The following is a 22,560-nucleotide window of genomic DNA, read 5'->3' as shown; positions in this document are numbered from 1 at the left end:
CCCAACTCTCATTCCTCTCCACTCTCCCTCCTACCGCTCTCCCCTTCATGTGCCTCTCCTTTCATTCCTTCCCCCCCCCGCCCCCTCATTCTCGCAGTGGTTCACTCCTGAGGGATTCCGCTCACTCTTCGCGTTGGTTGGAACCAATGGGCAAGGCATCGGGACCAGGTGGGTGGCGTCCCTGTGCGGCTGGGCATCTATTTATCCTCTGTGTGGGGGGGGGGAAGCTTCTTTCCCCCGATCACCCTGATCATTGGCTCCACACTCACTGGAGTCAGTCAGATGTTGTGAGGCGAGACCCCAATGATGGGGCTTGTCTGACTATTTGCAGTGACATCACAGGCCAGATCCATCAGTGCAGTCGATGGCAATCCGGCCTGAATGAAGCCCGACTGACCACCCCTTCCTGAAACCTCTCCCAGCTGAGACCACTCGCGATTCGTGGAACATTGCCTTGCTCAGTTGGTTCAGCTAAAGAAGTGCATTTGTATGACACCATTCTCGACCTCTGATATCTGCTTCTCTGGGATAGGAAGCAAACCCAGGTCCTGGCAGTTACGCCAAACGTGAATAAAACTTTGCAACAAATGAAGTATTTTTTAAAGTACATTTACAGACGTAACTTGAAAACATGATAATCAATTTGTGCTTCCACACCATTCTGATAATAACCACATTTTTTTTTTGTCTTCCTGGTAAAGATTGTCTGAAGACATTGAGGAATACTCCTCTGTCTTTCTTCCAAGTGGTGACACCGATCATTTGTATCTACTCGTGAGGGTAGACCAGGCCTTTGTTGAATGCCTTCTCTGGAAGGTAGCTCCTCTGACAGTGCTGCACTCTCTCCACACTCCACCGGTGTGTCAGCCTGCTTTGTGGGCTCGTGTTTGGAACTAAAAACCACAACCTTGAGTTGTGCAGATTGAGAGTTCAAATCCCAGGCCGACATGAGATTGAATGGAAAGAGAGAGGCTTGGGTTTAGTCACAGCTCTGCTTCATCACTGGCCTAGAAGTAACTCCAGTCCCATATCGTCTGTTTAACACATTCGGGGGCATTCGGATTAAGGTAGTTCAGAGGAATGATAAAGCTGAAAAGTGTCTCTGCTGGTGGGTGGGGGAGGGAGGGGAGAAGAGCAGGGGATAGCTGAAGTCCCCAACAATGTGACAGAAGTTTGCCTTCTTATCTGGCCTGTCTTGGGGTGCTGTTAGCAAGCACACCTTCACACAATGGGCAGTACCAGTTCGAGACAAATAACAAGTTGTGGCTGTGTGCCAATTGAGTCGGTTATATATGATCCTCAATGAGGATGCTCGGGTAATGCAATCAAGGCAGTGGGTGGAGAGACTATACATAGCAGCATCAATCCAGTCAAATAAGGAGCAGATACAAGCAGCTGAATGACCACCTTGTGTTTTCTTATATAATGGATTTGAGGGGCTGAATGGCTACCTTGTGTGCCTACAGATGAGTTGATTATGTGTTTGATTTTCTGACAGCTCCTTGAGTCAGTGGGTCCATGGCTGTGATGCACTCCAGCTTCCTGCACAGGTGAGGGAAGAGCTGGATGCTTTCATAGACCAGCTATACAAAGACATTGAGAAAGGTAGGAATGGTAGAGAACAGTGCCTTCCTGTGCATCGTGCATTGAGTGTTGGGTATGGATATATAAGTGTGGGTGTGTATGTGTGCACATGGAGTGTCTGTGCGCCGGTTCAGGCATGAAGTGTCTGCGCGCGGGGTCTGGCATAGAGTGTTTGTGCGCGGAGTCGGGCGTGGCGTGCCTGTGTGCGCGGAGTCAGGCGTGGCGTGCCTGTGCACGGGGTCTGGCATGGAGTTGTGGATAGTGCTGAAGGATGTTGCAAATTACAGAGGGACATAGATAAGCTGCAGAGCTGGGCTGAGAGGTGGCAAATGGAGTTTAATGCGGAAATGTGTGAGGTAGTTCACTTCAGAAGAAGTAACAGGAATGCAGAGTACTGGGCTAATGGTAAGATTCTTGGTAGTGTAGATGAGCAGAGATCTCGGTGTCCAGGTACACAGATCCCTGAAAGTTGCCACCCAGGTTGACAGGGTTGTTAAGAAGGTACGTGGTGTGTTAGGTTTTATTGGAAGAGGGATTGAGTTTCGGAACCATGAGACCATACTGTGGCCACATTTTGGAGTATTCCGTACAGTTCTGGTCACAGCATTATAGGAAGGAAATGGAAACTTTGGAAAGGATTCAGAAGAGATTTACTAGGATGTTGCCTGGTATGGATGGAATGCCTTATGAGGAAAGGCTGAGGGACTTGAGGCTGTTTTTGTTAGAGAGAAAGTTGAGAGATGACTTAATTGAGACATATAAGATAATCAGAGTGTTAGATAGGGTCGACAGGGAGAGCCTTTTTCCTTGGATGGTGATGGCTAGCATGAGGGGACATAGCTTTAAATTGAGGGGTGATAGATATAGGACAAATGTCAGAGATAGTTTATTTACTCCAAGATTAGTAGGGGCGTGGAACATGCTGCCTGCAACAGTGGTTGACTCACCAACTTTAAGGGCATTTTTTAAAATGGTCATTGGATAAACATATGGATGAAATGGAATAGTGCAGGTTAGACCAGCTTCAGATTGGTTCCAACAGGTCAGCACAACATTGAGGGCAGAAGGGCCTGTACTGTGCTGGAATGTTCAATGTTATATTCTGCATTGTCTGTAAGATATGATTCCATGTGACTCTCAGAAAGTTGCTTAACTTGTCTGCCAGATAGTTCCCCTAGTTTTGGTACAGTGTAGTGATTGCAATAAGGTCAGCCAGGTGGACCTCACAGAATATGGGGCTGTTAATGTGGTCCAATCAAGGAGCCCTGGATGACAGATATAAACAGGAGGGTCAAAGGTTCTGAAAAAAAAATAAACAGGAGGGTCGGACATCCTGTTCATTCAGTGCTGGCACTGATGAAGCTAGGTCAGTGTCAAGGCCTCTCCAAATGTCAATAAAGAGTGACTTGGTAACAGAATACCGGCCTCTGTGGTGTTATTTCAGTTACTACCCCAGATGTTAGTACAATGGACTATGCAAGGAGGTATCCAGTGCTTCTCTACAATGTGTTTGGGGTGTTTTTTAAATTATTCATGCACAGAATAAGGGCGTCACGGCATTTATTTCCCATCCCTAATTGCCTCGAGCACAGTTAAGAGTCAGCCAGGTTGCTGTGGGGTCATTAGGGTACTCTTAATTCCAGAGTTTTATTGAATTCAAATTCCACCGTGAGCAGGATTTGAACCCCAGGTCCCCAGAATATTATCTAGGTCTCTGAAGTAATAAACTAGTGATGATGCCACTAGGCCATTGCCTTTCTCAGGTGTGTATTTGTGGATCGTATACGTTTGTGTCGTGTTTGTATATCTGTCATGCAGTCTGAGAGTAGGCAGTGTTTCGGGGAAAAGGGTTTTTTTTTCGTGGGTTATGGGTATCAATAGCAAACCTGGCATTTATTGCCCATTCCCTGAACTGAATGGCTTGCGAGAGCCATTTCAGACTACACTTTGGAGTCAACCACATGTGGGTTCACATTGTAGACCAGATGGCATAAGGACGGCAAGTTTCCTAAAGGAACGAGAGAGCCAGGTGGGTGTTTATGACAATCGACAGAGGTTACATGAGCACCATTTGGCTAACTTTTTATTCAAGATTTTTTACTGATTTCAAACATCACCTTCTGCCACAGTGGATTCGAACTCTCGGCCCCCAGTATAGTAGCCCAGACTGGACGATTACCAACCCAGTGACATTACCACTACACCACCAATGGAAGTGTGTGTGTGATGTGGGTATATATTGTGGCTGTGCATGTCAAGTGTCATGTATGTGTGACCAGTGTTAGCAAAATTCCTTTGTTTTCAGCGCTTCAGTAATTATTGACCTGTCTGCGCTTATCCCATTCAGTATGTGGCCAGAGTGCACCAGAGACGAAGCTCCCATCTGTACCTGCCTTCCTGTGACATCCACATCCTGAGCATACGGTAGGGGTGGAGCTCCCTCCAAGCCACTCACCATCCTGGCTTGGCCATTACTTCTCTGTTGCTGGGTCAAAATCCTGGAATTCCCTCTCTAAGGGCATTATACATCAACCCACTGGTTCAAAAAGACACCATCTCAAGGGCAACTAGGGATGGCCAATAATGCTAACTGCCAGCCAGTGATGCCCATAAACCCATGAAATAATTGTATCTACTCTGCTCTTCTGAGATGAGGTGGAGTTCTGGGTGTGCCATATTGTGTCAGGGAGATGAAAGCGAGGACTGCAGATGCTGGAGATCAGAGCTGAAAATGTGTTGCTGGAAAAGCGCAGCAGGTCAGGCAGCATCCAAGGAACAGGAGAATCGACGTTTCGGGCATCAGCCCTTCTCAGGAAGCCCTTCTTGAAGAAGGGCTTATGCCCAAAACGTCGATTCTCCTGTTCCCTGGATGCTGCCTGACCTGATGCGCTTTTCCAGCAACACATTTTCAGCTGTGTCAGGGAGGTGCAGACCTTGTCTCCATGGGGCCTGTGTTGTTCCTTTGAAAAAGGTCATGCAATTAGGCCCAACCCCCTGCTGTTTCCCCATGACCCTGTAGGTTTTCTGCATTTTCTGAGGATTGCAACTTTCTCACAGAAGTTAGTATTGAAACTGCATCTGGCTTCCTTTCAGTAGGTGCATTCCAGATCTCAGCCACATGCTGAGTTTCTCTTTGTCTCTCTGCTTCTTCTGCCAATCACATTAAACCTGTGCCTTTGTGTGGACCCTGCAAACTGCTTTGCCTTGCCCCTTTATAATTTAAACTCCTCCAATAGATCTGATGGTCTCTCTTGCAAGGGAGCAGTTCCAGCTTCTCTAGTACAGAATTGTAAAATTCACCTGAGTTCCACTCTCTGACTCAGTCCACATACCTCAGCAATTGTTTCCCTTCCTAACTGGAATCCATCAGCCCCCAACCCCGGTGCAGTTGTTGGAGCTTGTGTTCTCAGCTTGGTGTTGAGGTTGAGTGGCCAGCTGTAGGGGGAGCAGGAAAAAAGAAATCACTGGACTGATATGTTTTGTTCTTCCGCAGAGAGTGGGGAATTCCTGAACTGCGAGGGATCTGGCCTGTACGTGCTGCAAAGCTGCTGTAAGTAACTAGGATCCAGGACAGAAGCACAACAGGGACGGCATACTTAACCAGAGACATCGATTTCCTATCAACATTAGGTGAAGCATACACCATTGCAAGCAAGGAATTAACACAGTGCTCTGGCGAGGAAAGGTTAATGGGTGACACTGCGAGAACTGGATTATAATAAAGATACAGGTTAACTTTTTGTGGCTTTAGTCTGTATCTAACCCTGTGCTGTCCCTGTCCTGGGAGTGTTTGATGGGGACAGTGTAGAGGAAGATTTAGTCTGTACCTAACCCCATTGCTGTCCCTGTCCTGGAAGTGTTTGATGGAGACAGTGTAGAGGGAGCTTTACTCTGTATCTAACCCTGTGCTGTCCCTGTCCTGGGAGTGTTTGATGGGGGACAGTGTAGGAAGATCTTTAGGTCGGCGCAGACTCAAAGGGCGAAATGGCACCCCGCTATATTGTACGGTTTCTATGAAAGAAAGGTCTTCTGTTTGCGTGCACTGTCCCTGCTCCCTTGACAACTGTAACCTTTGACCTTCCTCTGTAGGTAATCATAGCTGTGACCCCAATGCTGAAACCTCCTTCCCAGAGAACAACTTCCTCCTTCACTTGACTGCGCTCCGTGATATCAAAGCAGGAGAGGTAAGGCTTGGCCACAGGAACTGACTTTTATTGACCCTGCAGCACCCGTGCTTGTGTGTAACTGGACCAACCTGCCTGGGGATAGCGTGGCTTCTGTCTCATGCTGCAGATGAGAGAGTGGACAGGGAGCTCGCAACTAGTCCAATTCCCCACTGCTAAAGTGTAAACAGGTCAGATGTTGAATTTGCTAATGGTACCTTGTACAGGAAGAGGTCACTTCCTTTATTAAACCTGTGCTGGTTCTTTTAAAGTGCTCTTAAATTAACCCTCTCTCTTCCCTTAAAGTGATAAAAGGGCACGTTAGTCAGAAACCTCAAGTCAGCAATCTCATTCCATCTTAGAGCTATCTAGCACATAAACAAACAACCCATCCATGCTGACCAGATATCCTAAACTAATGTAGTCCCATTTGCCCTTGGCTCATATCCCTTTAAGTCCTTCCCATTCATATACCCATCCAGATGCCTTTTAAATGTTACAACTGTACCAGCCTCCACCACTTCCCCTGGCAGCTCATTCCATACATGCACCACCCTCTGTGTGAAAAAGTTGGCCTGCTGTCTCTGTCTCTGTCACTCTCTCTTTCTCTCTCTCTCTCTCTCTCTCTCTCTCTCTCTCTCTCTCTCTCACACACACTCACGCTCTCTCTGTCACGCTCTATGCCTGTCACGCTTTCTCTGTCTCTCCTTTGCCCCTCTCTGGTTCTCTCTCCCACTTCCTTTCTCTCTCTCTTTGTCTCACCATGGGTTCAGTCTCAATGTGGTGGCATGTTCTCTGTTCTTCACCTTGCCGATGAATGTGTGACTCTGCAGAGATTATCAGTTTGCTTCCACCCAAATCTCTTTATGGATTCTCCTTCCTCACTGTCAGTATTCAGCCTCAACACCGAGGTCGCCGTTCTTCATGACCTTGTCCAGAACCTACAGGGATCAGTGGAGCCAACGTCTAATTGAATGGCAGAACGGACTTGAGGGGCTGAATGGCCTCCTGTTCCAGGAAAGGACTGTAGGGAATGTGTTTGTATGTGTACATTGTGTATTTATCAATATCCCACACGCAGCGACAGAGAGTGGGGTACGTGAGGGGATGGCACCATGGAATTGATGGTTGATGTGTCTTATTCACAGGAAGTGTGCATCACGTACTTGGACTGCTGTCAGCGAGATCGGAGCAGGCACACACGACACAGGATCCTCCGGTACTGTGCCCCATTCCACAATCCTGACCCCACCATCACCAACTTCACCCCCATGTCGCGAACCCCACCTTTCACTGTCTCTCTCCCGGCTTCTTGCTCCCTTCCCCTTTTACCGCACCTTCCAGTCAGCACAGGACAGCTTCAAAAACATGTTACTTTTCGTCATAGTGTAATACAGCCCAGGGGCAGGTCATTCAGCCCATCAAGCCTGTGCCAACTCTTTGAGAAAGTGGTTTAATTCAGGCCCACTCTTCACACTAACAGCTCTGCAGTTTCCTCCATTTTTGAGTATTCCTCCCCTTCCCATTTAAAAGGTATCAGCTTCACCACTCACTGATGGGGTCCTGTTCCTCCAGATTGCACTGAGCTTCATTCTGGCCACAGGCAAGTCTCAGAGTGACAATGTAGAGTCATTTTATGGAAAGAGGCTATTTGCTCTATCAAGTCTAACCACAGAGCAGCCCAGTCATTCCTCATTCCCCCCACTTGGTCCACACAGACCTTGACATTAATTTCTCTCAAATACCCGGAAGACCATAGGAAGACGTAGGAACGGAAGTAGGCCATTCACCCTATCGAGTCTGCCCCGCCATTCAGTGAGACCATAGTTGCTCTGATAATCCTTAACTTCTCTTTCTGCATTTTCCCCATCACCCTTGATCCCCTTACAAATTAAAAATCTATCTGAACCTTGAATATATTGAATGACCTCTCCTCGACAGCCCTCTGTGGTAAAGAATTCCACAGGTTCCCTCCCTTCTGAGAGAACAAATTCTTCCTCGTCTTTGTCTTAAATGTGCAAGCCATTAATCCGAGATTATACCATCTGGTCCTCGGGGAAACAACCCGGTAGGTTTCATATCTACCCTGTCAAGTCCTCAAAGAAACTTGTCTGTTTCAATAAGATCACCTCTCATCCTTCTAAACTCCAATGAGTACAGACCGACCCTACTCAACCTCTCCTCATTAGACAGTCCCTCCCTACCCAGTAACAGTCGAGTGAACCCTCTCTGGACTGCCTCCAATGCTGAAATATCTCTCCTTCGATAAGGGACCCAGAACTGTTGACAGTATTCCAGCTGTGGGCTGACTAGCACTTTGTATAGTTTCAGCAAAATCTTCTTACGTTTATATACCATTCCCTTTGAAATAAAGGCCAACATTCCATTTGTCTTCCCAACTACCCTCTAAACAAGAGCTCATCAATGAGGGCTCCCTAATCCGCCGTCTGCACTCTTTCTCCACTTAAATAATACTCGGCTCCTCCATTCTTCCTGCCACTCTCTCATTTTTCCACATGACACTCCTCCTGCCAGGTTTTTGCACAATGTCGAATCTGCCTCTGTCCCTCTGGAGACTCTGTCATGGTACAAAAAGAGATCATTTGGCCCATCAAGTCTACACTTGTTCTCCACCTCCCTCAGCCCATCATGGGCTTCAGATTTCTGGTCTGTACCACTGGCTGCTTAAGATTTTCCCTCACGTTTGTACCCAAAATGTTAAATCCCTGCTCTCCAGTCTTTGTTTCATTGCTTAATGGGAAGAGTTTTTCTTTTCTTGTCAACCTCCCTAAGCCTGCTTTAATGATGTACCTTTGTCTCACATCCTCCCTCGACTGCCTTTGCTTCAAGGACACAGCCCCACCATCTCCAGTGAGCCTAGGACCTGAACCTCCAGCAGCCCTGGATTACTTCTGGTTAATCTCGTATGCTCCCTCTCAAAGATCCTTCTTTCTGTGCCTCTGTTACCAGGCACTGAGATAGAGCCCCACTGTTCCCAAGTCATCTGACAAGTTAGAGATTAATTAAATTACTCAAGGTCTCCAGTTTACCTGCTTGAAAACACTGACCAGGTTTCTGTACTTAACAAGAAACTACTATTTATTACAAATCAATGGATTTCAATGCAGAGAAATGTGAGGCAGTGCATTTCGATAGAAGAAACATGGAGAGACATTACAGGTTCAATGATTCAACTTTGAAGGAACTACAGGGACACAACGACCTCGGGGTTCGTGTGCATAATTCTCTGAACTACATAAAGGCGGATTAGGGAGTCCTCATTCATGAAGCACCTGGTGGAAACCCACGCGCACACAGGGAGAATGTGTAAACTCCACACCTACAGTCGCCCGAGCCTGGGTCCCTGGCATTGTGAGGCAGCGGTGCTAACCACTGAGCCACACGGCAGGGTAGGATCCTGGGGTTTATAAATTGAGGCAAGGGAAGCAAGGGAAGTGATGCTACACCACTACAAGTCATTGGTCAGACCAAATTTGGAGTATTGTGTTCAGTTCTGGACACCTTATTTAAGGAAGGATGTTAAAGCCCTGGGGAGAGTTCAAAGGAGGTTTACTAGAATGATACCAGGAATGAAAAATTTTAGATATAAAGAAAGATTAGTGAGATTAGACTTATTCTTCTTAGAGCAGCGAAGATTAAGAGAGAACCTTATTGAGGTGTTGAAAATTATGAACAATTTTGACATAGTGAAGAAGGATATTCTGTTTCCACTAGTTGGTGTGTCAGTAACTAGGGCTCACAGTTTCAAGATTGTCAGCAAGAGAGCTAGGAGTGAGATAAGGAGAAACCCCCTTCATTACTCAGAGACTTTTTAGGATTTGGAATGTGCTGCCTGGGAGAATGGTGGAGGCGGATTCCATCAGAGATTTCAAAAGAGAGCTGGATATATAATTGAAAGGGATGAAGATAGAGGGCTACAGGGACAGGGCTGGAGAGTGGGACTAGCTTTAAGGAGCTAGTACAGACATGATGGGTGGAATGGCCTCCTTCTGGGCTGGAAAACTGTTAAATCAGTTTTGACCACAGGCAAACAAAACATGAATGCTCAACTTATAGTTTTTATTCATTGTACCACTTTCTTAAACCCTTACATACGCATGCAATCAGACAGACAAGTAAGTAAATGTGAATGTTACAGATAAAGTACAAGACATTGGAGGATTGTGGTGCGATTTCACCAGTCCATAGGATTTTTCAAAGTGTCCTTTTCCTTCTTTCCAAATCCTTCCAGTTCTTTACTAAAGGCACTGGGTGATTGGCACAGGAATTGTTCAGTCGCTAGTTAGAGGGAATAGTTTACAGCAAATGAGTGGAGGGAATAGCTAGCTATCCTTCAGTTGTAGGTTACCTCACTGCAGAGGAGATGCTGTCTTTTTATAATCTGGAGGCTTTCTGCTGCTTTATTGTTCACACCCAAGTTGGTTATCAGTAAGTTGGTGTCATGTTGATGATTCACGGCTGGTCTTGAGTGAGAATCCAGTTAACAGTCTGTCTCTGGGCAAAACCTGAACACAGAGCCACGGTGCCTTGGGGCACAAACATCTTCCCAAAGCTTTACTCAACTCCTCTCCCACTGCTGGAACAAAGCAGCCATCTAAATGCAACTCTCAGTGCGTTACAGTGTTAGCGTTTTTAAAACTGCAACATCTTTTTCTGCAGTTTCCTTAGTTTAAAGCAGTATTCTTTCCCCATTTAGGACCACAATGTAAAAATAAAGACAAATAAAAAATGCGGTCTTTACACTTCCCAACACGTGTTGGGACCACAATTGTTTACAATTTACATTGATGATTTGGAATTGGGGACCATGTGTAGTGTTTCAAAGTTCACAGATGACACTAAGATGAGTGACAGCAAAGTGTGCAGAGGACACAAAGTCTGTAGAGGGACATAGGTTCAGTGAGTGGGCAGAGGTCTGGCAGATGGAGTACGATGTTGGTAAATGTGAGATTATCCATTTCGATCGGAATAACAGCAAAATGGACTATTATTTCAATGGTGAAAAATTGCAGCACGCTGCTGTGCAGAGGGACCTGGTTGCCTTGTGCATGAATCACAAACATTGGTTTACAGGTGCAGCAGGTAATAAAGAAGACAAATGGAATATTGTCCTTCATTGCTAGAGGGATGGAGTTTAAAAACAGGGAGGTTATGCTGCAGCTGTATAGGGTGCTGCTGGTGAGGCCACACCTGGAATACTGTGTATAGTTTTGGTTTCCTTACTTGAGAAAGGATGTACTGGCACTAGAGCAAATGCAGAGGAGGTTCACGAGGTTGATTCTGGAATTAAGAGGAATGGTTTATGAAGAGAGATTGAGTAGACTGGGATTATAGAATTTAGAAGAATAAGGGGAGAATTTTATAGGAACATATAAAATAGAATAGATAAGATAGAAGCAGGGAGGTTATTTCCACTGGTGGGTGAAACCAGAGCTAGGGGGCATCGCCTCAAAATAAGGGGGAGCAGATTTAGGACGGAGCTGAGGAGGAACTTCTTCACCCAAAGGGTTATGAATCTGTGGAATTCCCTGCCCAGTGAAGCAGTTGGGGCTACCTCGTTCAATGTTCTTAAGGTAAACAGATTTTTCAACAGTAAAGAATTAAGGGTTGTGGTGAGCGGGTGGGTAAGTGGAGCTGAGGCCGTGAGAAGATCAGCCATGATCTTATTAAATGGTGGAGCAGGCTCGAGGGGCCAGACGGCCTACTCCTGCCCCTGGTTCATATGTTCTTGTGTTGCCAAGACTGGACACAATACCAGAGTTGAGGATCTGACCAGAGCTTCAGAAACATTTTGCTCCCACAGCAGGCACACTGTAAAGGGAGTTTAACTCTATCCAATCCCATGCTGTCCCATGCTTTACTCTGTGTCTAACCCTGTGCTGTCCCTGTCCTGGGAGTGTTTGATGGGGGAACGTGTTGAGGGAGCTTTACTCTGTATCTAACCCCATGCTGTCCCCGTCCTGGGAGTGTTTAATGGGGAGTGTTGAGGGAGCTTTACTCTGCATCTAACCCAGTGCTGTCCCTTTCCTGGGAGTGTTTGATGGGGACAGTGTAGAGGGAGCTTTACTCTGTATCTAACCCCGTGCTGTCCCTGTCCTGGAGTGTTTGATGGGGACAGTGTAGAGAGAGCTTTACCCTGTATCTAACCGTGTGCTGTCCCTGTCCTGGGAGTGTTTGATGGGGGACGTGTGGAGGGAGCTGTACGCTGTATGTAACCCCGTGCTGTACATGACCTGGGAGAGTTTAGGTTATATCTGAAATCTGTTTTATTTTTGAAGGGAGAATTATCTGTTCGTCTGCTCCTGTCCCAAATGTGTGGCTCAGGCCACTGACCCTGACCTGACCTCAGACGAAGAAGAGGAGATTGAAGCTGATGCTGAGAGTGCTGAGCTGGAAGATGAGATGACCGATGTGTAAGGCAGTGACTGGGCACAGGGTTCCACAGAAACACGGCTGTGCCAGAGGCCCTTTTCCAACAATGCAATAACCACAGCTAGACATCATTATCACACATACACATGTGCGCACACACACACACACACACAAGAAATACAAATCTGTACAAGCACTGGGCAGGCTGGTTCCTCAATCACACCAGTTGCTTCATGTGAGTGAGGAAGATAGTTGCTGTTTTCGGGAGGGGGTTGTTGTTCAAGGGGGCAGTCTCCTGTTCCCCATGAGCACTGCCTTCCATTACCTTCTCCTCCTGCAAAATTGTCACCTTCTGATGTCTGCCTTCTTGCCCCCCTCCACCAGGTGTGCTGGTGGGTGTAATCAGAACCTGTGCCATAGACACCTCTGTGACGGCAGCCCTGTGATGTACAGTGACGGACCGGGCTTGGAGGGGGTGGGGTGGGTGGCGATGGGGTGGGGAGGGTCAGCGAGGAACAGCCAGAAACTGACGTTTGAGTTTCGGTCACTGTTGAGTGATCCCTCTTGCCAAGTGAGTCGACGCAGCCTGAAGCATTGCATTCCCCTCAATGCTGCCTCCCCTCCCCTAGTGGGATAGCCCTCCCATCCACACCCTGTCTTGGTAGATGCTGGATGAGATTACAGAGAGGTGGCCAGTAGATCCCTGAGCCTATTCCCCAGCCCAACCAGCACCTCCATGAAGGTGAAAGCAAGGGTTCAGGCCGGAGAGCCTAGAGGGCAGGTTACAGTTATATTAAATTCTGGTGTAACATGCACTCTCTCCAGCTGCAAGAGAATTATTTAAAATGGATCTAAAATCCAGTTGGCTCCAGTTCAGCTGATGTGCTGAGAGACAACAGCTGGTTACAGTGTGCTGTGTGAGAATGTGATTTCTGATGTTTGCATTTTGTTGCTGTCTAGTTTGTGTGTGTGGGTTCCTGTCTTGGTGTGGGACTGCATGTGTGGGTGGTGGGGGGGGCGGGATGATGGGCAGGGGCTGAGTAGTTCTCTGTCTTGGTTCGTGTTCTGTCTGGGTGGATGTGGGTGTGTGTGTGTACGTCTGTCTCAGTTACACACACACACACACACACACACACACACACATCTCTTGCTGTGGGATGTTTGTCTCTTTCTGTGTCTGTTCCACTATCTGCCTTGGGGATAAGGTAGCAGTCTCTAGTGCCTGGGTCTTTTTAACTCCACACGAGTAAGTGAGACTGTCTGTCTGCCAATCTATTGCTGGGCCTACAGTAACCTGTGAGCTGCTCCTCAGTGGCCCAGAGTCCTGACATGTTCCTATTCACGGCCTACCTGTCTGTGTGTGTGTCCCTCTCTCTCTCTCTCTCTCTCCTTTCTCTCTCTGTCCTCCCTGCACAGTGACAGGACACAGTGGAGTCAGACATTGTATGTGGGCAATTCATTGATGTGATTGCTTTATGTAGGTCATTGCAGCAAAAGGCTGTTTGGCCCATCTGGTCCTTCCTGCTGTTCATGGTCCTCACCAGCCTTTTCCCAATTCTCTGTCTCGCTTCATTAGTGATTTCCCTGAGTTGTATCGTTAGTCTCTTCCGGGGAGAGTAGGAGTGAACAAGGAATGTTCAGTTTCACGTCATTCATCTACCATGGAGTAGGGCAACAGCTCTCGTTGCTTTCCAGTAACCCTGGGACCAGGATCAGGGGGAACTTGGAGGCTGCTAAGGGAGGGTAAGAGGTGCTGAACTGTTCCTATCCTGATCACAATTCTGCTGAGTAAAGAGTGTGGGGGCGGGGGGGAATTGGTGGATAAGGGCCATAATTGGAAAGGCCACCAGTGACATGAGGTGGGAGTGGGGGGGGGTCACTATGCTGAGGCTGGTGTATCCCAGGTCCCAGTGCGAACTTTGTGAAGTTGGGGGGGGGGAAATGGGGAGCGGTAAAGAGATGATTTTGCATATAGTCTAGAAAGATTCTATATCAATACTTAGTTTTAGGATAGGCTATAACTTAGAGCAGTCAGGCTCCACTTGGGTCAGCAGTGTAGCAGCTTCCCATTTAATCATCACAGATTCTCACAGCACTGAGGCGTGACCAATCTGCATGTATTCAATAAAATGATGGAAAACAGCAAATGGAGTCTGGTTCTTTTTATTGTTTCACAGGATGTGGACATGACTGTCTAACTCTAATCACTGGGCTATTTCAGAGGAAATTTAAGAGTCAAACTCGTTGCTGTGGGAGTGGAGTCGTGTGTAGGCCAAACCAGGTATGGATGGCAGATTTCTTTCCCTAAGCAGCATTATTATACCAGATGGATATTTAACCACTGGACGAGCTTGAACTCAAGTTTTTATTGAATTTAGATTTCACAATCTGATCTTGTGGGATTTTAATCCATATCATGAGAGCATTAATTAGCTCAGGGTATTTACATTCCTGACAAAGGGCTTTTGCCCGAAATGTCAACTCGTCTACTCCTCGGATGCTGCCACTGTGCTTTTCCAGTGCCACACTTTTTGACTCATACTGGATTATCAGTCTGGTAACATTACTCTGTGCTTGTGGGAAGGGTTTCCTTTAAGGCGAGTGGTAAATTGGTAATGGATTATTATCCAGACGTTTAATTCACCCTCCGGGTCATGTTGTCCTTTACAGTTGGGAAAGGGTGGGGTGTGAGCTGCTATTTTGAAACACTGCTGGTTTGACACAAGTGGAGTGTTGTCAATCAGAAGCTAGCGATGCTTCGACTGTGGTGTGGCTCTGAGTGCCAGCAAAGACTGGGGAGGGACAGCAGACTTCCAACCCTGAATGGATTGACTCGTTCCACTCAAACTTCCAGCAAAGCCCTCCCCACAAAACCAAGCTTGGCAGGCAGATGAATTGTAACACCTCTGAGCTGGCATGGGTTTATGCTAGGCCAGTCAGCCAGGGTTCCCTGTGGCAGCAAAATGAGCGTCAGGACAGAGGCTGGTGATGTCCCCAGAAGGAATCACTGTACGAGAAGATCCTGTGACTACTGCAGGAGTGCGAAACATAGGCATGAAAATGGACAAGTATGTGGCAGCACGTTTCCAGTCTAGTCCATAACTACGGGAAAGATGGAAACAAAAGGGTGGGGTAGAAAGTTAACAGCAGATTAATTTATTAAATAAAGTTGAGAAGACATCACAAAGTATGATCAAGAGAGATTAGTGCAAACGGACTGACTGTGAGTCCAGGGGCTGGCTACTGTCACCAGAGGGTCCATGGTGGCTGTTTGAGCTGAAATGTTGGGATCCCACTCACATTGACTGGGATGGAGATGACAGCCCACGGGAGACCATGCAGCTCCAAAGATCGCCTGATCATGTACCTGCCAACAGTGGGGAAAGCAAACACTGTCAAATAATAGCATGATACCTGCCCAACAAGCCATTTGACCCATCATGTCTGTGCTGGCTGTTTGGTTTGGTCCCACTCTTCTGTTCTCTTTCCCCCATGGCCCCTTCAGGAATTTATCCAGCTCTCTTGTGATTGTTATGTTTGGACCTGTTTCTATCAGCTTTTCGGGCAGTACATTCTACATCACAACTGTGTAATAAGAATGTTTCTGCAAGTGCCTTTTTCTTGGCTCGCTCTCCAAGTTTATTTCCCTCAATTGCCTCCCAATTTGCTCTATGAAACCATTTGCTGTCTCTACTCCATGTCCCCTGTGCATGGGCAGCAAGTTCCAGGCCATTACCCGGCGCTGTGTGAAGACATTCCTCCCCATCTGCCTTTGCAACTCTTGCCCAAAGCATCAATATTTCTATCCCCTAATCCTTGTCCAATCAGAGCAGCATCTTTGTTTTTATTGCAGAGAGACAAAGCCTCAAACTGCAGATGTTTTTCCTGCATCAACCTGTTCAGGGATGTTATTAAACATGTCTGAAACAGATAGGACTTGAACCCAGGTTCCAAGTACAGAGTTATGAAAACTATTGCTGTGCCGCAATATCCCCCTTTTCTCTTTCTCTTGAGGCCTGTCCTAATGTTACACACCTCAATCAAATCTCCCCTCGATCTCCATGTTCTAAGGAAAACAAGCCCAATCTTTCTAAGATGGGAAAGGCTTGAGAAATGTGAAGCACAAAGGGACTTTGGAGTCCTCGTTCAGGATTCCCTTAAAGTTAACAAGAAGGTTCAGTTGGCAATTAGGAAGGAAAATGTAATCTTAACATTTGTTTTGAGAAGGCTGGAATACGAGAGCAGGGCTGTACTGCTGAGGCTGTATACAGCTCTGGTCAGACCGCATTTGAAATATTGTGAACAGTTTTGGGCCCCGTATCTAAGTAAGGATGGGCTGGTGTTGGAGGGAGGTCCAGAGAAGGTTCACAAGAATTATCCCAGGGATGAAGGGCTTGTCATATGAGGAGCAGTTGTCATATGATCTCTGGGTCTGTACTCAATGGAGTTTCGAAGAAAGAGAGAGATTTTGATTGAAACTTAGAGAAAATTGAGAGGCCTGGATAGAGTGGACATGAAGAATATGTTTCCATTGTAGAAGCCGAGAGCACGGCCTCAGAGTGAAAGGACAACCCTTTATAATTGAGATGAGGAGGAATTTCTTCAGCCACAGGGTGGTGACTCTGTGGAATTGCCATAGAGGGCTGTAGAGGCCAAGTCATTGAGTGTATTTAAGAAGAGCTAGACAGGTTCTTGATTACTAAGGGGATCAAGGGTTATGGGGAGAAGACAGAATGAGAATGATACTGAGAAACATATCAGCCATGATTGAATGGCAGAGCAGACTCAGTGGGCTGACTGGCCTAATTCTGCTCTTCTGTCTTATCTTTTCAACCTCAGACCTGAAACTCCCCAATCTTAGTATCCCCACACCTTCTCACATCTTTCCTAAAGCATGGCGATCAGAACTGAATGCAATATTCCAGTTGTGCACCTCCGTTAGACTCTGCATCCCCAATTTACTGGTCCAATTTGATTTGATTTTTCTCTGCCCTGGCTGACCCAATCCAAGTGCAGATGTCCAAGGAAGTGATGACGGGAAATACCCAAACTCACCCATCCTTCCCAAGAAGGAACAGTGCTGGGATGTCGCTGTCCCTGGTCGTACCATCCTGCACCATCTCAATATAGGAGCTGTCGTTGTCATACACGTTGTCCGAGATGATCACTGCTCTGCCACCGTGCTCCTGGATAACGCGAGCCTTTGACAGGAATGAGCAGGCCCTGTGGGACACACAGAGAGAGACAGACTTGTTGCATCCATTGCTCCCCCTCCCACTGCAGGCACACATTTCCCTGTCACATTTCAATGCTTCAATCAAGGGGACAATTTTCAGAACTCATTCCCATAACTGCACAGGGGCAAGTGCTGGAAAATTTGTTTTTCTCTTTTGTTCATTCATAGGATGTGGTATTGCTGGCGAGGGCAGCATTTATTGCCAAGAGGACAGTTAAGAGTAAACCATATTACTGTGGGTCTGGAGTCACATATCAGGCAGACCAAGTTAATGCTGGCTGTTTCCTTCCCTAAAGGACATTAGTGAAAGAGATGGGTTTTTCTGACAATTGGCAATGGATTCCTGGTCATCATTAGACTTTTAATTCCACATATTCTTGAATTCAAATTCCACCATCTGCCATGGCGGCATTCAAACCTATGTCCCCAAAACATTATCTAGATTAGAAGTTCAGTGATGATACCACTCGGCCATTACCTCCCCTGATGGGATTATATACTCCCTGCAGTGTGGAAGCAGGCCATTTGACCCATTGAGTTCACACTGAATCTCCAAACAGAATCCCACCCAGACCCAGCACCTAGCCTATCCTTGCATTTCCCATGGCTAATCCACCTGGCCTGCACTTCACTGGACACAATGGGCTGTTCAGCATAGCCAATCCATCCTAACCTGCACATCTTTGCACTGTTGAAGGAAACCTGAGCACCCAGATTAAACTCACACAGACACTGGGATTATTAGCAGTTTGTTGTTGACCAGCACAGACTTGATGGGCTGAAAGACCTTTGCCTGTGCTATAGACTTCAATCAACATATGAGGGGAGCTAGACTGCTCCTATGGGATTGGCCTTTGACTGTTGTAACTAACGATAGCAGCACTGACTGCACAGTGGTTGGGGTCTGGTTTCCCTGTCAAAGAAAGAACATTATGTTCTGTCACACATACACCGCATTAATCCACCCAGACACGGGAAGGAGCCAGTGGTATCAAAGCAGAATCTCATGGATGCTCAGAAAGACACAACAAAACCACAATCTTTCACACAAACCATCTTGCAGGTTAAACTGAGTACTGAATAGCAAGGGATTTGAAAACTGTCCAGTCAACACAACGAGTCTAGTCAATGATATTTTCAACCCCCAGCCATTTTTCTCAAGGTGATTACTTGGATCCCAGGAACACGAGTGAGCAGTAAATCTGATCGAATAATTGAAACTTTTTAATTAATGTGGAGATTCGATTCACTGGGAAATGTCATCACAGATAAAGAGTAAAATGTAACAGCCGATCTGTGCACAGCAAAGTCCCAGATAAAGCACCAATCTTTTTTTTCAATGTCTTATGTTAAGCTTTAGTTTTCTTTCAAGGGATGTGTCACTGACAAAGTCTATATCTATTGCTCACTCCTAATTGTCTTTCAACTGATTGGCTCACTCGGTCACTTCACCAGGCAAAAATAAGCTTGGCTACAATTGTACAGAGCTCTGCTGGGATATCGTTTGTAAAGACTGCATTCAGTTCCAGGTAGAGCAGTCAGGAAATGCCGTCCTAGCCTTGGAGAGGGTGCACTACAGATTCACCTGAGAGGTGTGGGGCTTGAACGAGTCAATGATGGGGTCAGATTGCATGAACGAGTCTTTTTCTTCCAGTTTAGAAGATTAAGTGAATGGCTCTTTGGATGTCATGGGAGTGTCCCTACCCCTAGACCAGGAGGCTGAATTCAAATTCCACCTGCTCCAGAGATGTGTCATATCATAGTTGAGCAAGTTGTTTAAAAATATCTCGATGATCGTTACAAGAGTTGAAAGCTGAGGTAAAGGAGTAATTACTGGAAGTGGGGAAGCTCATGTTTAATTATTTGTTTCAGCGGTGGTGAAGTAAAGTGCAATGAATTAACATCAATCAATTGACCAAACACAGGCAAATGGGGCTGGATTAATTGTCCATCCTGCCTAGTTTTCACAAGTTGGGCTGAAGGACCTGTTTCCATGCTGTGAACCTCCATGACTGACTAAATGCAATGCTATTCCCTTTAATTACAATCCATGTAGGATTCACTCTTTGACGATGAAGCACACTGCTGTCCTTTATGGGTGAACTTCAAAGCATGCGCAGCTCACCTATCAGTGACACTCGAAAGAGCTCTTTATGATGCAGTGGTAGTGTCACTACCACCTTTGGGGCAGCACTGCGGCTCAGTGGTTAGCACTGCTACCTCACAGCGCCAGGGAGCCAGGTTCAATTCCTGCCTCATGCAACTGTCTGTGTAGAGTTTGCACATTCTCCCCGTGTCTGCGTGGGTTTCCTCTCACAGTCCAAAAATGTGCCGGCTGGGTGAATTGGCCATGCTAAATTGCTCGTAGTTTTAGGTACATTAGTCGGGGGTGAACGTAGGGGAATGTGTTTGGGTGGGTCGGTGTGGACTTGTTGGGCCGAAGGGCCTGTTTCCACACTGTAGGGAATCTAAAAAATCTAATAAATAATCTACCTGTAGATCAGAAGGCCCAGGTTCAATACAATTAGTGTGTAATAATACCTCTGAACATGCTAACCGGGAAATATCTGAGTGAAGTTCCAGCACTATTACAATCCTTAACAATTATATTAGAAGGTATCAGTGACTCCGAGAAAGGTCTATTGTGTAGAATCACAGCTGGAAAAGATCAGGTCTTCAGCTGGTGTCCTACATTTGTTGAGCCCTTTACCTAGTTGTGCTTTCAAAGGAAACAGTCACTTCCTTTGAAATTCCATTCTGTTTTCATGGTTTAAAATTAAATTCTAAGATGGTTTTGTGATCATGTAGCCTTTCTAATAAATTCCATGTATTAACTGAATGTATGTGTGTTTTACTATCTCAGTCTTACCATGCTGATTGTGCAAAATTATCAGTGCGTAAAGACAAACTCAGTTTAGATTTTAAGTGTATTTCTAATTTCTGTTTCAGAACTAAATGTTGTAAAAGACTTTGTTAATTTGCTTATTTTTAACAACTCTGTTCCAAACACCGACAGTCGTCCGTTGAAAACACATCAGTAGCTGGCTTCTCAAACAAAAAGCACATTAGTAGGAACCTGAGAGGTCAATAAGATATTAATGCCTCGGCAGAAAGTGAGGATGGCAGATGCTGGAGAGTCAGACTCAAAATGTGTGGTGCTGAAAAAGCACAGCTGGTCAGGCAACATCTGATGAGCAGGAGAGTCAACGTTTCAAGCATAAGTCCTTCATCAGGAACATATTAATGCCTCACCCAGGACACTCAAGGACTGCAATGGTGCCCTGTCTGATCATAAACAAGTGGCACTTGCAACGACATAAAGGTGCCCTGTAAACTCAGTGGAAAGTATTAAAATTTGTGAATAACAGAAGAAACTATAAAGAGGGGGAACTCCTAGTAATAACCAACATCTTAGGGGTCCAATCAGGAGGTACGCTGCCTTTCATTTCTCCAGCAGTTGTGCAGGTCTCCGAGGTCTGTGTGTGTGTGTGTCAGGGACTAAGAAAACTGGGAGCGAATGCGATTGATTCACACAGGCCCCTGGAGCAGTGGCTGCACATTGGTCAGAACTCCAAAAGCAAAAACAGAAGTGGCTGGAGATTAGAGTCAAGATTAGAGTGGTGCTGGAAAAGCACAGCAGGTCAGGCAGCATCCGAGGAGCAGGAAAATCAATGTTTCGGGCAAAAGCCCTTCATTAGGAATGTGAAAACGAGACCTGGTGTGTGGAGGTGGGCAGGAAGACATGGGAGAGTTTAGACCCTAAAGCTATTGAACTCGTTATTGAGTCTGGAGGGTTACAGGGTCTCCAAGTGGAAAATGAGGTGATGTTCTTCCAACTTGCGCTGAGTTTTACTGGAACAATGCAGCAAACCTGAGACAGAGATGTTGGCCAGGGAACAGGGTGGGGTGTTGAAATGGCAGGCAACTGGAAGCTCTGAGTCTTCTTATGGGCAGAACATAGGTGTTCTGTGAAGCAGTCCTCCAGTCTATGCTTCACTTCCCCAAGGTAGAGGAGACCACATTGTGAGTAGCGGATGCAGTAGACAAGATTGTGTGAGGTGCAGGTAAAGTGCTGCTTCACCTGGAAGGTGTGTTTGGGCCTTTGGATACTGAGGAGGGGGGAGGTAAATGGGCACGTGTTACACCTTCAGCAGTTGAAGGGGAAGGGGCCGTGGGGCTGTGGAGGAGGAATGTTAAGAGTGAAGGAACGGTCCCTATGAAAAGTGGACAATGGAAGGAAGGGGAATGTGTGTCAGGTGGTGGCATCCTGCTGGAGGTGGGGAATTGACGGCTGATGCTCCTCTGGATGTGGATGCTGGTGGGATGGTAGATAAGAACAAAGCAAACCCTATCGCTGTTGCGGGAGGGAAGAGAGGGAGTGAAGGCAGAAATGCAAGAGATGAGTCAAACCCAGTTGAGGGCCCTGTCAACATGGTGCTGGGCATTCCTCCATTGAGGAAGAAGGTGGACATTTTAGAAGCTCTCTTGTCAAAGTTGGCCTCATTAGAACAAATGTGACAGAGATGGAGGGACTGGGAGAATGGAATGGAGTTTTGAGAAGATTTGTAGCTCAGGTTGAGGTTCTGGATGTAGGTTTGCTCACTGAGCTGGGAGGTTCATTTCCAGATATTTCGTCACCCTACTAAGTAACATCTTCAGTGGGCCTCCAGGCAAACCACTGTACATGATTCCTGCTTTCTATTTATATGTTTGGGTTTCCTTGGGTTGGTGATCTCATTTACTGTTCTTTTTCTCAGGGGGTGGTAGATGGGGTCGAACATGATGTGTTTATTGATAGAGTTCCGGTTGGAATGCCATGCTTCTAGAAATTGTCGTGCGTGTCTTTATTTAGCTTGTCCTAAGATGGATGTGTTGTCCCAGTCGAAGTGGTGTCCTTCCTTATCTGTATGCAAGGCTACTAGTGAGAGAGAGGCATGTCGTTTTGTGGCTAGTTGGTGTTCATGTATCCTGGTGGCTAGTTTTCTGCCTGTTTGTGCAATGTGGTGTTTGCTACAGTTCTTGCATGGTATTTTGTAAATGACATTAGCTTTGCTTGTTGTCTATATAGGCTCTTTCAAGTCCATTAGCTGCTGTTTTAGTGTGTTGGTGGGTTTGTGGGCTACCATGATGCCAAGGGGTCTGAGTAGTCTGGCAGTCATTTCTGAGATGTCTTTGATGTAGGGG

The 22,560-nt window shown here is 46.4% G+C and overlaps 2 protein-coding genes across 3 annotated transcripts in view; one reads left to right on the top strand and one right to left on the bottom strand.

Moving 5' to 3' along the window:
* The window catches only part of smyd5 (SMYD family member 5), a 38,398-nt gene extending 24,116 nt beyond the window's left edge, over positions 1–14,282 (top strand). For both annotated transcript variants that reach the window (XM_043689023.1, XM_043688937.1), the window contains exons 8-13: positions 98–168; positions 1,499–1,605; positions 5,078–5,134; positions 5,674–5,768; positions 6,896–6,966; positions 12,047–14,282. In XM_043689023.1, coding sequence (XP_043544958.1) covers positions 98–168; positions 1,499–1,605; positions 5,078–5,134; positions 5,674–5,768; positions 6,896–6,966; positions 12,047–12,185 — 540 coding nt within the window. In that variant the 3' untranslated portion in view covers positions 12,186–14,282. The remainder of the gene's footprint in view (positions 1–97; positions 169–1,498; positions 1,606–5,077; positions 5,135–5,673; positions 5,769–6,895; positions 6,967–12,046) is intronic.
* A 101-nt stretch (positions 14,283–14,383) lies between these two features.
* The window catches only part of LOC122549380 (protease-associated domain-containing protein 1-like), a 13,518-nt gene continuing 5,341 nt past the window's right edge, over positions 14,384–22,560 (bottom strand). The window contains exons 4-5 of the mRNA XM_043689155.1: positions 17,196–17,363; positions 14,384–15,507 (exon numbers count right to left, since the gene is read on the bottom strand). Of these exons, the coding sequence (XP_043545090.1) occupies positions 15,387–15,507; positions 17,196–17,363 (289 nt within the window). The 3' untranslated portion in view covers positions 14,384–15,386. The remainder of the gene's footprint in view (positions 15,508–17,195; positions 17,364–22,560) is intronic.

Source organism: Chiloscyllium plagiosum, chromosome 1, assembly GCF_004010195.1.
Source record: "Chiloscyllium plagiosum isolate BGI_BamShark_2017 chromosome 1, ASM401019v2, whole genome shotgun sequence".
NCBI classification, from domain to species: Eukaryota; Metazoa; Chordata; class Chondrichthyes; order Orectolobiformes; family Hemiscylliidae; genus Chiloscyllium; species Chiloscyllium plagiosum.
This window is presented reverse-complemented; position numbering and strand designations above follow the sequence as displayed.